Source organism: Urocampus carinirostris, chromosome 1 (assembly GCF_059441175.1).
Source record: "Urocampus carinirostris isolate Australia breed hairy pipefish chromosome 1, RoL_Ucar_1.0, whole genome shotgun sequence".
Lineage (NCBI taxonomy): Eukaryota > Metazoa > Chordata > Actinopteri > Syngnathiformes > Syngnathidae > Urocampus > Urocampus carinirostris.
This window is the reverse complement of record NC_142349.1, coordinates 9,368,773-9,381,727: the sequence shown is the minus strand read 5'-3', so window position 1 is coordinate 9,381,727 and position 12,955 is coordinate 9,368,773. Positions and strand designations below refer to the sequence as shown.

General features: G+C 40.8%; 2 protein-coding genes across 10 annotated transcripts in view; both read left to right on the top strand.

Moving 5' to 3' along the window:
- Nucleotides 1-10,309, top strand: part of xpnpep3 (X-prolyl aminopeptidase 3, mitochondrial) — a 29,522-nt gene extending 19,213 nt beyond the window's left edge. For 2 of the 3 annotated variants that reach the window (XM_088324636.1, XM_088324563.1), the window contains exons 11-13: nt 1,697-1,817; nt 2,996-3,158; nt 9,213-10,309. In XM_088324636.1, coding sequence (XP_088180762.1) covers nt 1,697-1,817; nt 2,996-3,158; nt 9,213-9,222 — 294 coding nt within the window. In that variant the 3' untranslated portion in view covers nt 9,223-10,309. Of the gene's footprint in view, nt 1-1,696; nt 1,818-2,995; nt 3,745-9,212 lie in introns of those variants that run through there. The other variant, XM_088324709.1, reaches the window with a different exon arrangement.
- A 151-nt stretch (nt 10,310-10,460) lies between these two features.
- Nucleotides 10,461-12,955, top strand: part of ep300b (EP300 lysine acetyltransferase b) — a 34,146-nt gene continuing 31,651 nt past the window's right edge. For all 7 annotated transcript variants that reach the window (XM_088324452.1, XM_088324233.1, XM_088324392.1 and 4 more), the window contains exon 1: nt 10,461-11,233. In XM_088324452.1, the coding sequence (XP_088180578.1) occupies nt 11,140-11,233 (94 nt within the window). In that variant the 5' untranslated portion in view covers nt 10,461-11,139. The remainder of the gene's footprint in view (nt 11,234-12,955) is intronic.

The following is a 12,955-nucleotide window of genomic DNA, read 5'->3' as shown; positions in this document are numbered from 1 at the left end:
GAGAGTACTTGGTTGGTTTGGACACATGGAGAGGATGGATGAGGAGCGAATGTTGAAGAGGATCTACAGAGCAGAAGTCAATGGAAGGAGACGAAGAGGAAGGCCGCGATTGACGTGGATGGATGGTGTTATAAGTGGACTGCAGGAAAGAGGTCTAAATATAATGGAAGCTAGAGCTCTTGTTGGTGATAGAAAGGATTGGAGAAGTGTTGTGAAAGGATAGTGGGATTGTGGACGCGTTCTTAAGGATGGGCTGGGATCCCGTATGATGCGGCAGGGGTAAACCAGCGAAAGCTGTCGGGCCCTGGTGTTGAACAAAAGAGTGTGTTGTGTCACCCTGACCCGAGTGACATGGCCGCTTTCTGGTGTCCCATTTCATCTGGAGGGACGAAAGCATGACCAACTTAGGTGCCAAGGTGCCTAACTTGTTTGGGTGTTTGGGCAATTGGGTTGGCCATGGTCCAAAAAATGTTGTTTTTTATTTTTGTTTTTTTTGTTATTTATTTCCCTTTTATTTTCTTTGTTATTGTATGTGTGTGTCTTGCTGTCGGTCACCCCTCTTGAGGGATATGACCAAGGTAGATAGATAGATAGATAACTATTATATAATGTTGGCGAGCAGAAGCCTTATACAGTCAATAGATGGGTCAAGCTGATAATTTAACCTTGTTATTGTAGCTGTTCCAACTATTGTTTTTGTTATTGTTCTTACTATTATTACAATTATGAAATGAAAAATGAAATGATTTGCATTTATATAGCGCTTTTCAAGTCAATGAAGACTTCCCAAAGCGCTTATTATAAACTATATGACTTAACGTGACAGTAAGGCAGCGCAGTGGTTAGTGCCTGTGCGGCACAGTTCTGAGGTCATGAGAGCGAACCTTCCTGTGTTGAGTCTGCATGTTCTCCCCGTGCTTGCTTGGGTTTCCTCCAGGCATTCCGGATTTCTCCCACATTCCAAAAACATGCATGTCGGGTTACTTGGCAGGTTCAAATGTCCCCCGGTGTGAATGGGCGAGTGAGTTGTCTCTTTATGCCCTGCGACTGGCTGGCAACCAGTTCAGGGTGTCCCCTGTCCACTGCCTGAAGATGGCTGGGATGGGCTCACATTTTGGGTTGCCAACCCCTGGACTAAGCTGTTTCTTGTCTTTAGTTCACATTGATGATTAAAATCATTACTTGACAGTAGAGTAGTTATTTGTTAAAAAAAAAAAGTTTATATAGTACTTTTTGGGTTAAACATAATTGAGCTTGTAAAAGGGGTTGTTATTTGGTTTCGATGTCTAATAGGGTGTTTAATTGTGTAATGATTGCAACAAAATAAAGGTTTCTACTTCTTAGATTTTGCAGTTCACGGGTTATTTTTAGAATGTTACCCCTGCGTCATAAGGGTTTACTGTACTGTCAATATTGTATTTCATTCAATTATACAGTTCACAAAATGTGATGTTTAAAGACGACTTTGGTTGGTTGGATCCACTAGGGTCATAGGGGCACCATTCTCTGTGGTTTGTCTTGGGCAAGTACATCCTGGTGGCGCCCATCCCTCACCAGGCCAACATATGTTTCCACCCGGTCTCGAACCACGGACATTTCGTGTGTTGGGCGATTGTGCTAGACACTGCACTACAGAACTAATTATTTCTAAATAAAAGTACAGAATATGTTAAAAATATATTTTTATAATCCATAGGCTGCGAGGCAGTACTGCCCCCATCATGTTGGACATTACCTTGGCATGGATGTCCATGACACTCCAGGGCTGTCCCGCTCACAACCTCTACAGTCAGGAATGACCATCACCATAGAACCAGGTAAAGAATGACTTGGGAATTTCCAATTTAGTTTACTTTGTGGTATTTAACCTTCTTTGTGTTTATGTTTGATCAATACATTTGGAGCCTGAAATTGTGAATCATTGAAAACAGCTCGATTGTTTTTTAAACGTAAAGGGTCATTTCATTCATAACCAGGAATGTTTTTAATGGTTATCTTAATTGAGTGTTAGTTATTTTCCCTTTAACTCCACAATTATTTGATTTTCTCTTTTAAAAATCGCTTGATTTTCACATTTTATTCTGAATATTGTTAAAAAATTAAGTATTTTACAAATGACTGTACTGAGTAGATTCAGAGTAAGGCTCAAAATCCTCTTGCCTCAAGGTGGAAGGCAATAGTGAAACCAAGGGTTCTGATTTGGCGCACACCTCAGCCCCAGACAATAGAATTAGTGATAGTTTTCGCAAGCTAACAGCTCGTCAAGCCATCCATTATATTTTTATTTTCATTGCATGGACCTTTTTTCATAATATACGGCTTATCTTTTAATGATTTGATTCAAAAAGAGCAATGCCTACTTTACAAGTTGAGACAATAACTTTTTTTATCCATACTACAGTCTATATTTGACATTTTTGCTCTGTCAAATGATCAATAAGATTGTTACGTTATTTGTAAATCTGACCGTGCCTCACCAGACACAAACCTCACCACTCGTCACTGTCTTACAATACTTAAGGGTAGTTTTTTTCCTTGGTTTTGTTTTAATATTGTAAATGTTGCGGCTACAAACAGAAACAATTTACTGTACTTTACCTTTACTTTTACAGGTAGTTATGAGTAATTAACTGATAACCAATAGAATATCTTCTGTTCAATAATTCCATAATTTCTTACTTTGCATGGTTTACATGAGCATTTTCTTTTTCTTTTTAAAAAAACGCAAATAGGCATTCGCTTGAGTGTCAACCTTCTAGTAGTGTTAAAATGATTGTTAAACACGTACAGTATAAAACTAACAAATTGTTTCACACCATAGTTTGTCTCTTCGTATTGGTAAATGTTATAAAATGTGTTTTTAGACTCCGTATTGGCCAAACGATTATAAGATATTGGTAATTGTAGTTATTACATCGCTCATGTTCCCAATGCCGATGATGATATGATGACTCTTGAGTATCTACAGTACCTTTGTGATCTCCTCTTGCCACAGGATTGTATATTGGTGAGGAAAATGAGCAGGCTCCCGAGTGTTTCCGCGGCATGGGTATCCGGATCGAGGATGACGTGCTGATTCGGGACAAGGGGGGCCCCTTAATTTTATCCTGTGACGCCCCTAAGACAATTATTGATGTAGAGCGGGCCTGTGTGCAAAGGTAGGGCACGTGATGAGATGGCAGTGATCGTAGGCGTTAATCTTTGAAGATGGTTACACTCTACTCAATAGGACCTCTGCACTCATGACATATTTATTTATTTAACCATTTTACCAAATATTATCATTTAAATTCTAGTAGTTTAAGTGTCAGTGTGTGACAAACTAATGAACTTCAAATCCAAGGGGTGTGAACAATAAACAGCAGATTTCCTCCCCACAAACACTTTTAATGGAACTTGAACGGTTCCTTTTCTTCCACAACTCAAGCTAAATATTATTGTTTAACTATACAATTTTAAAGCTATAAGTATAAATGCTTTAATATCTATCAACAATCCCTTATGCTTCAATGGTGTGCAATGTCTGAGTGTTTCTATTTTTTTGACCTTTTTTTTCAGGAAATTATCTGTGTATATGTATTTTAAAAATGTTTCTTCTGGGATTTGGAATATCACGTTTGTTGTAGTCACACAATTTTAATGTGTTGTGACAATGTTGCTGTAGCACAAATTTTCTGATTTTGCAGTCCACAAATACAGGAGGAAAAAAGGTGAATACATAAAGATTTTTTTTTAATTGCTTTATTTCGATTTTCTTTTTCTGTATGATGTGCCTGCGGTAAATCAGATTCACACTCCTTTTATTTGAAAATATTTACTAGCTTTTATTTTTCTTAGTTTTTATTGTTTTTGTCGGTTTTGGATAACAATTTAGTTCCAAAGAACAAGATTCTCTGTGTTAATACATTTCTAAAATTGCCAAACTCAGCTTTTTCCAAGCCACCACAGTGGAGCACTGTCTATTTATAGAGCAGAATTCATATTCCAGTTTATGCAAATGTACAAAAACCAGAAAACTATAGGAGACTCATTACACTTATTCAGTTAAAACAGTCAATCCGCTTAGAGTACACCATAGAGTTTGGCAAAGTTTTGGATTGTATTCGTTCCCTCATTTTTGGTCATGACAATTTAACTTGACACTATTGAATTAGGGCAGCACGGCGGCGCAGTGGTTAGCGCTTGTGCGGCACAGTTCATGTCATGGGAACCTGTCGTGGGTTCAAATCCAGCTCCAGACTTTCTGTGCGGAGTTTGTATGTTCTCCCCGTGCTTGCGTGGGTTTCCTCCGGGCACTCCGGTTTCCTCCCACATTCCAAAGACATGCATTTCAGGTGAATTGGCCGGTCCAAATTGTCCCTAGGTGTGAATGAGCGAATGAGTTGTCTGTCCCTGTGTGCCCTGCGATTGGCCGGCAACCAGTTCAGGGTGTCCCCTGCCCACTGCCTGATGATTGCTGGGATGGGCTCCGCGACCCTACTGAGGATAAGCGGTACGGCTAATGAGATGAGAGATGAGAGACTATTGAATTAACAAATTATTGTTGATTAGAAAACATTTTTAAAAAGTTTTTTTTTTTTTTTACAAAATGTTTAAAATACAAACATATCAGAATTTTAAAACACATAAATATTTGTAAGTTACTTGATAATGTTAACTAAAGGGAAGTCAAGGACTAACAAAATATGATCTATGGGCCATGATCTATTTTATCAATGTTGGGGTGGTCTTCTGAAGATTTGCTTGAGGGATGATGAGAATGTGTCGCCTTCTCACTTAACAACCAATCCCCGTTTAACTGATTTCTGAAGGAGAGCCATGATTAGTCATTAGCTGAAACATGAGGAACATAAACATTTCCCCTTGACACCAGCTCTCAAAATGGCCCTCATAGATGGGGGGGGGAATAAAGTGGATATTGCTTCTTAACTTGTATTTTCCAAATACAAAACGAGCGTCATTGTAGTAGTAGCAGCAGCGGCCCTTAAAACATAGTATTGTTTGGAAATACTTTGGTTTGACTTCTGCTCTAAAAACGATATCATGTATTATTTAGCACCTACTAGTATTAAAAATTCACTTGTTACAAAACTTTTGGGGGGAATTAAATCTGTGAAAATACATAAACGTGCATTTTTTTAAAAAAGAATAACCGTAGGTCAGGAAATTTGTATTTATTTGACATAACATGACCTAGACTAGAGGGATCTGACATGATTGTCTGCCATCTGACTGCTCGGGGTCCATAAAAATCTTGGTAAAGGTTTAGCAAAAAAAATAAGTAAATTGTGCGTGTAGCAACCCTTGAATTCCTAAAAAGAGTCTGGACTGATGCATGGGATGTATATTTATTTTAGTTGGAGCGGAATTATATTTTCCACCATAGCACTGTGAAAACTGTATGTCTGGGTTATACAAACAAGTCACCATACAGTCTTCATGGTTAAATCAACTTTTGTGCATCAATGATAAAATATTGGAACAACAGTTCATTCAATCAAAGTGTTTCATGCACACTGATAAAGTCTCAATGTTATAATAATACAATGTTTCAACAACACAAAGATAAAATAACGAACATACCTCACTGCGCTCACCAAGGCCGCCTAAATGTTCAATAATCTTTTTAGTTCAAACAGGTGTCAAAGTCTTTCTTTATGACCAGAATAAAACAGGAATTCAATTTAAACCTGGGGATCAAACTATGTTGCTCAGGCTCGAATAAAGTATCTTCCTACATACCAAGACCTGTTTGGTCACCTTTACAGGTCTCCCTCCTGTGGAGGAACACTGGCACTCAAAGGACAAAATTTAACCACCAAAGTCCATACAAGATATCCATACGGACAACAATCACACACAACTTCGCATACAAACCACATTAAAACACATACAAAATCAAGCGTTATATATTAACTTGGACAGTTCATTTAATATTTCTTAATAAAGTATTTATACAAAATGAACATTATGTAGTTTTACTGAAAAAAAAAAACCTATCCTGTGACTTGTGTTCATGTGGCATTTGCCTGTCCCCATGGTTCTTCTCTCCGGATCGGGGGCATTTCAGGGCTTTTTCAGCTGCTTCAATTGTGTTCTTGATTGCTCTGCATCTTCTGTTCCTATAATCATGAGGGCATATAAAGCTTTATGTAGTCGGTGCCTCACAAATTCTCTGCTGCTAACTTCAATGGACATACATCGTGCTTTCCAACCCTGCTACCGGCAGTCAATGCCAGCGGTTCGTACTTTGTCATCTTCCTTTTGTAGGCTTCACCGAAGTGGTCCTTCCAAGCTACCATCAACTCCATCAATACAATGTTCTTTGTGCTTCGAGACCAGTGCAATGGTGCTGGAGGAACTGAAGCTGTTTCTCCAGGTCTGCCAGTCCTGGACCATTGCCAAGATCACTATTGGTGCCTTTTGCACCTTTTTCTTGCCTGGGCTCCTTCTCTGACAAAAGCTGTTGCCCCGTTGGTGTTGTGTGCTTCTCCATCCTCTTGCACTCCCTCAGAAGAGGTGGTGTTGGGAACCTCCCCAGACCTGCTCTGCCATGGGCTATGAAACCCATCAAATCTCTGTAGCGTAGTTGTGCATCCAGCACAGCAAACTGGGCACTACACTTACTTCCGGTCTTTACCACCACTCCTGCCGGGGCCACCTTTGGGCTTCTCAAGTCAAGTCAAGTCAAATTTATTTATATAGCCCTTAATCACAAAAATGTCTCAAAGGACTGCACAGGATTACAATGACACAATTATCTGATCTTAAACCAACATGCGGGCAAGGAACAACTCAAAACCTCAGCGTGAGGAAATAGAGAAACCTTGAGAAGGGACCTCACAAGTGGTATCCCCCTATCAGGATGACCAGGGTGAATTACATTTAGCATTGCAGTACACACACATCGTAAACACTAGGTAACATGTCTCGAGTCTCTGTACAGCAGTTCTTCTCTGGTCTGAGTCACCTAGAACTCGTCATCTAAGGACTGCAATGGCAACTGGAGCTTTGTGCTGTTCCCACAGAGCAGGGGTCGGGAACCTTTTTGACTCAAAGAGCCATAAAAGCAAAAAATATTAATTTTATTTTGGGAAAGAGCCACACCATATATTATGAGACAAATTTACTAAATTGCTAAACCGGCGCCCCAGACAAAAGCTTAGTCTTCAGCACATTTATTTTTGATGATTTGATCAAAATTATGAAAAGAGAATAATGCCAGAGCCCCTGTCCCAAATTCAACAAACAGACCACTTTAAACTTGTCTCTTTCTTGCAATGACTCAAGATCGGTTAAACTCCTTTTGACCCTTTTTTTCATACATATTGGTTTCAAAACCAGATGCAAGCATTTATTTTGTAAAAACGTCACAACATTCTGAGAATAGGGAGCCTTATGTGCTTACCTTTGGCGAGAGATGGGAGGGAATGCTTGTACTTTTTGCATAGCTCCACCCATCCCTCCCACTCACCCAATCAAATGACTAAGTTCTCTTCCGGTGTTTTGGCGTATTTACATTTCTGTGGATTCATCATAAAGTATCTGAACACTGAACACAGATTATATAGTGAACTTTTAAATAAAGGATTCTTTAGCGTTGTACAGCCAAAACGAGTTTTTTTCCCCCCTTTTTTGTGTGACACCTTGACTGTAAATTGTAGTGAAAAACGTGCCCTATATATAAACTGCGAAGTGTTACTCCTACAATTAGCTTTGATTGGCATTACGTGTACCTGAATAGGATTAACAATTCCGGTTTTGAACAAGATGGAAAAATTTGGCATGCAATCAAATTGGTCTCTGAGCCACAGATACTCATAGAAAGAGCCATATATGGCTCGCGAGCCATAGGTTCCCGACCCCTGCCACAGAGGGTGATGTGAATGAGGCTTCTTGGCAACCCGACCTTCTAAGACAAGAGCTGACCTCCCTCTCCAGTGTCTCTACAGTGGAGATAGGGACATCTTAGACAAGTTGCGGCCATAGTATCCTAGGTAAGATCCCATGCTGGTATCATGTAGTATAATTGCCCAGGGGGCCAAATCTTTTAACTGCTTTCAGACAGGTGTCTAGTTCCAGTCAGATTGCCTGTCTTTTCGGCTGCTGTTGAAGACCTTACACAAGCTCTAAATTAGCTTCTGTGTGGCTGAAGGTATCATCGATATTGTCGGAACTGGTCTGTGACCACGCCCTTTTTCACCACCTGCAATCTGGACTTGGCTGGTTTGAATCCTATCTGAGCCCAACCAACGAGTATTTCCAGCCATTGATGGATCCACCTGTACCCACGCGCTGATTCTGTGATGACTGAGGTCGTCCATAGAAGCCCTGATTGGGGATGGCGGATGCCTTATTGAGTCTGAGTGCCTCTGCACTATGGCTCTGCAGATTTCATAATAATGTTCAAACAAGGTCACCAAGATGTGGAGCCTGTGATTATCCCCACCTCCAAACTGTGCCAATCTGATGTTACTTCCTCTGCTGAGACTTACCCTGTAATGGTTGTAATAATCCAGGGTAAAATCTGCAATGTAGTGTGGCACATGATAGTTGGTCATGGTGGTCTGGACCAGTTGGTGAGGGAACTTAAATTATTTGACCAATACTTGTTTCTTTATTGTGCCATACGATTGAAAACGAGTGCTAAAAAGCTCAAGGAAGCATACAAACTGGGGTCTAAAACTGACCAAATTGCACCATTTCTCATTTTTGCACAATCTTAACCATGGTTTTTTGGGGGGTACTCCTATCAGCAATATGGCAAAATCATTTCAGATCCCTCTACATGAACCTCATGTTATGAAAATGAATGCAAAAAGCTGGACCAAGTTTTTAAATATACACATTTATTTTTTATTTTAGTTACTGTATTGTTGCTTTTTTATTTACCGGTACCAATTTTCTTTGATACGGCGGTAAACATAAATGGCGGGGCAGATATGATTAATTTTACAAAAGAAGCTGTGGGCCAGTGAAAAATAGATCATAGGCTGCAACCCCCCTGGGCCGGAATTGGAGGATATGTCTGCGTGAAATGCTATACCATAAATCAGCTTTATTTTATGTTCCCAATTTCTGTTAAAAATAGGTTTATGCTAACGCCCAGGCTTTTGCACATTTGTCCTAACTTCTTAAAAATTTCTTTAGGGATACAAGATAACAAAAATGTAATTATATTTTTTATTGTGTTGTTTTGTTACATCGTTCAGTGTTTATTGAAACTTCGAAGTGCCACCGTTCCTTTAACAACGAGCATCCGGATAATCCCGAACACATCCGAAGACTTCCTTCCACCATCCTCCTCCATGCCTAATGTTACCGTACCTCCCTTCACTCCTCCTCCCACCCACCCCACCCCCCGCATCAGAGGAGGAGAAACAACAAGCCCGCCATTTTGTTTGTACGGACCGACCGTCCGAGCGGGGAGATAACCCAAGGAAGGAGGGACTCCGGCGACCACTGACAGCCGCTCGGACAAGCGCCGGATGGAGAAAAGCCTAACCTAACCCCGTCCCTTTTACAGAGAGAAAAAGACTTCACCGGGAAAGATAAGGCGGCTAATGCGGGGGAGCGGGAGTCGGTGATATATATATATATTTATATATGAGAAGGAAATACGTTGAAAAAAAAATCCAAGGAAGGGGGTGTTTCGCAGAGTGGAGACGCGGAAGACGGCTACATATACCGTACGGGTGAATTTGTGGCAACCACGACAAAAAAATAAGACGGGTGAAAGAAAACATGACAAATAAAAATGCGCGCTTCGCGGAGGAAGGAGAAAGCCCATATAGACAATTATATAAATAAATTGCTGCCCGGTACAAGGGAGAGGTGGAAAGAAAAACAGGCTAAAAGAGGATAAATTACCATGCTCAACGCGACGGTGGGCATTCATCATCACTGAGAGGCAACGAGGATTGTTTTTTTTTTACTACAAAGTATGTAGGAGTGTCATCGTCCCAACGTGGACCTGTTTTGCTTCAGAAGTAGTCGAAATCTCGACGAGTTAATGTTTATCTTATCTCAACTCTGCTTCAGGTTTTTCAGCTCTTTGATTTTTTTTCTAAGAGAAAAAAAATGATCGTCAATGAGAGCAGCGAGTGGCACAAAGGTTTCTCCGGTCTTGACTCCAAGAATTTTGTCGAGAGTTAAATGAAGAGATGCTCATCTGGATCGTAGATAAAGTGATAGTGAAATCAAACCGGGTTAATTCGATCAACCCGATCGGTTGCTGATTGCCAATTACCACCATGGTTGTCCCAACGGGTTTGTGTTAGCCAAGAATAAAGTCTGCTTCCAAATCCCTTGGATCGCTTGTAATTTTTGATAAGTTTATTTGGTCTGGTTGCCTCGCCTATATACTGCAACGGTTACGATTGCGCCGATTAGTTGGAATCAGTAAACGTGCAGTAGAAGCCCGTTCTCTTGGACCCAGTACCTGGCATGATTTCAACATCCAAGTGCACAATATCACGCGTGATTATTTCGGTGTCCCCGAGCGAATACAATCGCTTTACGTCCTTGTCCAGTATTGTTCACTTTCCCATTGATAGGAACTGCACTTGAACCCTTTCGGAATCTGTTTGATTGCTTTTTGGGGTTTGGAAATCTGTAGCCATTCATGTCCAGCCGAAGAAAATTGGAACTGCAACAGAGGATTCTCCCAGTGTTGCATGAGAAAAGCATTGCCTGCAAAAGTGTTTATTGCGATTCCTATTGGACTCCTCACTGGAGCGTTATAAAGCAAACTACCGAATTTCTCCGCTGACTATGGCGGACAAGACTGAGCAGGCAACGGAGGACGGATCCTGGGACAATTGTAGTGTCACAGCCGAAACGACTTGAGGTTGTCAGCGGGCTGCACGTCGACTCCACCTTCCCAACTCCTTCTGTTCAAATCTGCAAAGAAGCAAACTCTCCGCCTGGGGAGGGGGGTTGATCCCTGAACACAGGAGGAATAAATCGAGACGTAGAGCGTTGGGACACTTCAACATAGCCGTCTTCTCCCCTCCCGTCCCCCGAGCGGCGGGGGGACGATCAGAAGCGATTTGCACTCGAAGGCTAAAATAAAGGGGGACGCGATCGTTCTTTTTGGATGTAAAACTTTTTTTCTTTTTTGTTATTTTTGTCAAAAATATGGCCGATAATGTCCTGGAGTCCGGCCCGCCTTCAGCCAAGAGGCCAAAATTGTCCTCTCCGGCGCTCTCGGTGTCTGCAAGTGATGGAAATGGTATGTAGTGATTTCGTATCCATTTTGTTTACGGGGAGACAATAACTTGGGAGTGTGCGTTTATTAGTAACACATCCTGCAACACCGGTACAGTTGGAGGGATTGATGGGAAACACATGATAAACTTGATCATTGTTGGTACATGTTTGTCGTTTTTGGAGTGAAAATGTGTCGGTGTACGGTACACGTAAAGCGGAGCAGACGGCACGATCAACTTTCTCCATCTAATGTTTTGAAGCATTAGCATCGATGCGCTAACTGAGCTAGCGACTACAAGGTCCACCTCCAAACAATAGGAGAGTCGAATCGTTCCAGTCGCGTCAAAGTTCATGTTCTGCTTTGAAAGTGATCAACATACAAAGGCATGATTGGGTTGGAGACGAAATGTCAATTTCTTCTTGATCGCGCACGAAAAGCAGTGGTTTACAAACGGCCATTGAGAGAAAGTGAAGCCATGAGAATGGGCCAACTAAAGAGCTTGTTCAAAAAACTCCTGCGGCCACCGGTGTCTGCACTCGGCTAGCTAAACACACCAGCACTGATTTCCTTAACCGTAACGGTCACCAGAACGACACTCTTATGTTTGTAATTGCAGGGGGGTTTATAAACGTATATTTTGTGCACACGGTGAAGAGCTCGCCGGTAAACGACACTAGTTCGAACCAGCAATTGTGAAGCAGCGAACCATTGTTCGAAAATTGATTGAAGTTGTGCTAAGCGTTCGAATGAAACAATAACTCTTGTAGTCGCGTCCTTAAGAAATGATCGAATACTTTGAAAAGCCGTTTCACGTCCTAAAGCCAAGTGGTTTCCACTTTTGTTTTGCCGACAATGCCTTTCTGCTTGTCTCCATTGTCTGCAAGCACAGTGTCAACGCTCGGGTACTTCAAAAAATCAATCCACACTTTTCGAAACCATTAAGAGTCCTCTTAATTTATCTGCTCATTGAGACTTTCAAAAGTGGGGAAACATATGTTTTAATATTTTTCTAAAGAGTTGTTCAAAGCAACACGCGTTTTAGAAAGTTTAGCTTTTGGGAAATTGGGTATAATAAGAACTTTAATAAAGCAGACAAAACAATTTCATTATCATCATTAGAACGCACTACTAGAACATAAACTAGACTTTGCAAAAAAAAAAAAAATCTTGCCTCCTCATCATTAAAATCTTTTAAACAATATGATTGCTTGGTACATATTAAGTATGAGGAAAATATACATCAATGAAAGGACATGTGTGATGCGAATTTGATTTATTAAGGTTTAAATTTAAATTACACATAAGCGATGGCATAGGTGGATTGTGTTCTAGGTGTCAAAACGTTGAAAGTAGAATGTTTTCTTAAGTATGACTGGAGAGGGATAGACACCACCAGGCAGTACTTGGCCAAAGCACACCACAGGAAATGGTGTCCCTACAACCTAGCGGTTAAGGGATCCAACCAACCATATGTTATAGATGCCCAACTGAGTTCAAAGAGCCCTTATAATTTTTCTTTCCAACGTGCCTATCTGCTTTTATCTTCTAGCTAAACTGTTTGGGCCGTGGAACACATTAGGTAGGATGAAAGGGAAGTGTTTGAGTGTGACTTTATTGCTTGTCACCCAGTTTGTTTGCATGAAAATGGTGAAAGTAAGAATAAGCCTGTTTCATCTACAGTCAAACGCCAACCCATCTCCCCAAAAAATGGAAAAAAGAAGAGTTTACAAGAGCGCATCTAAG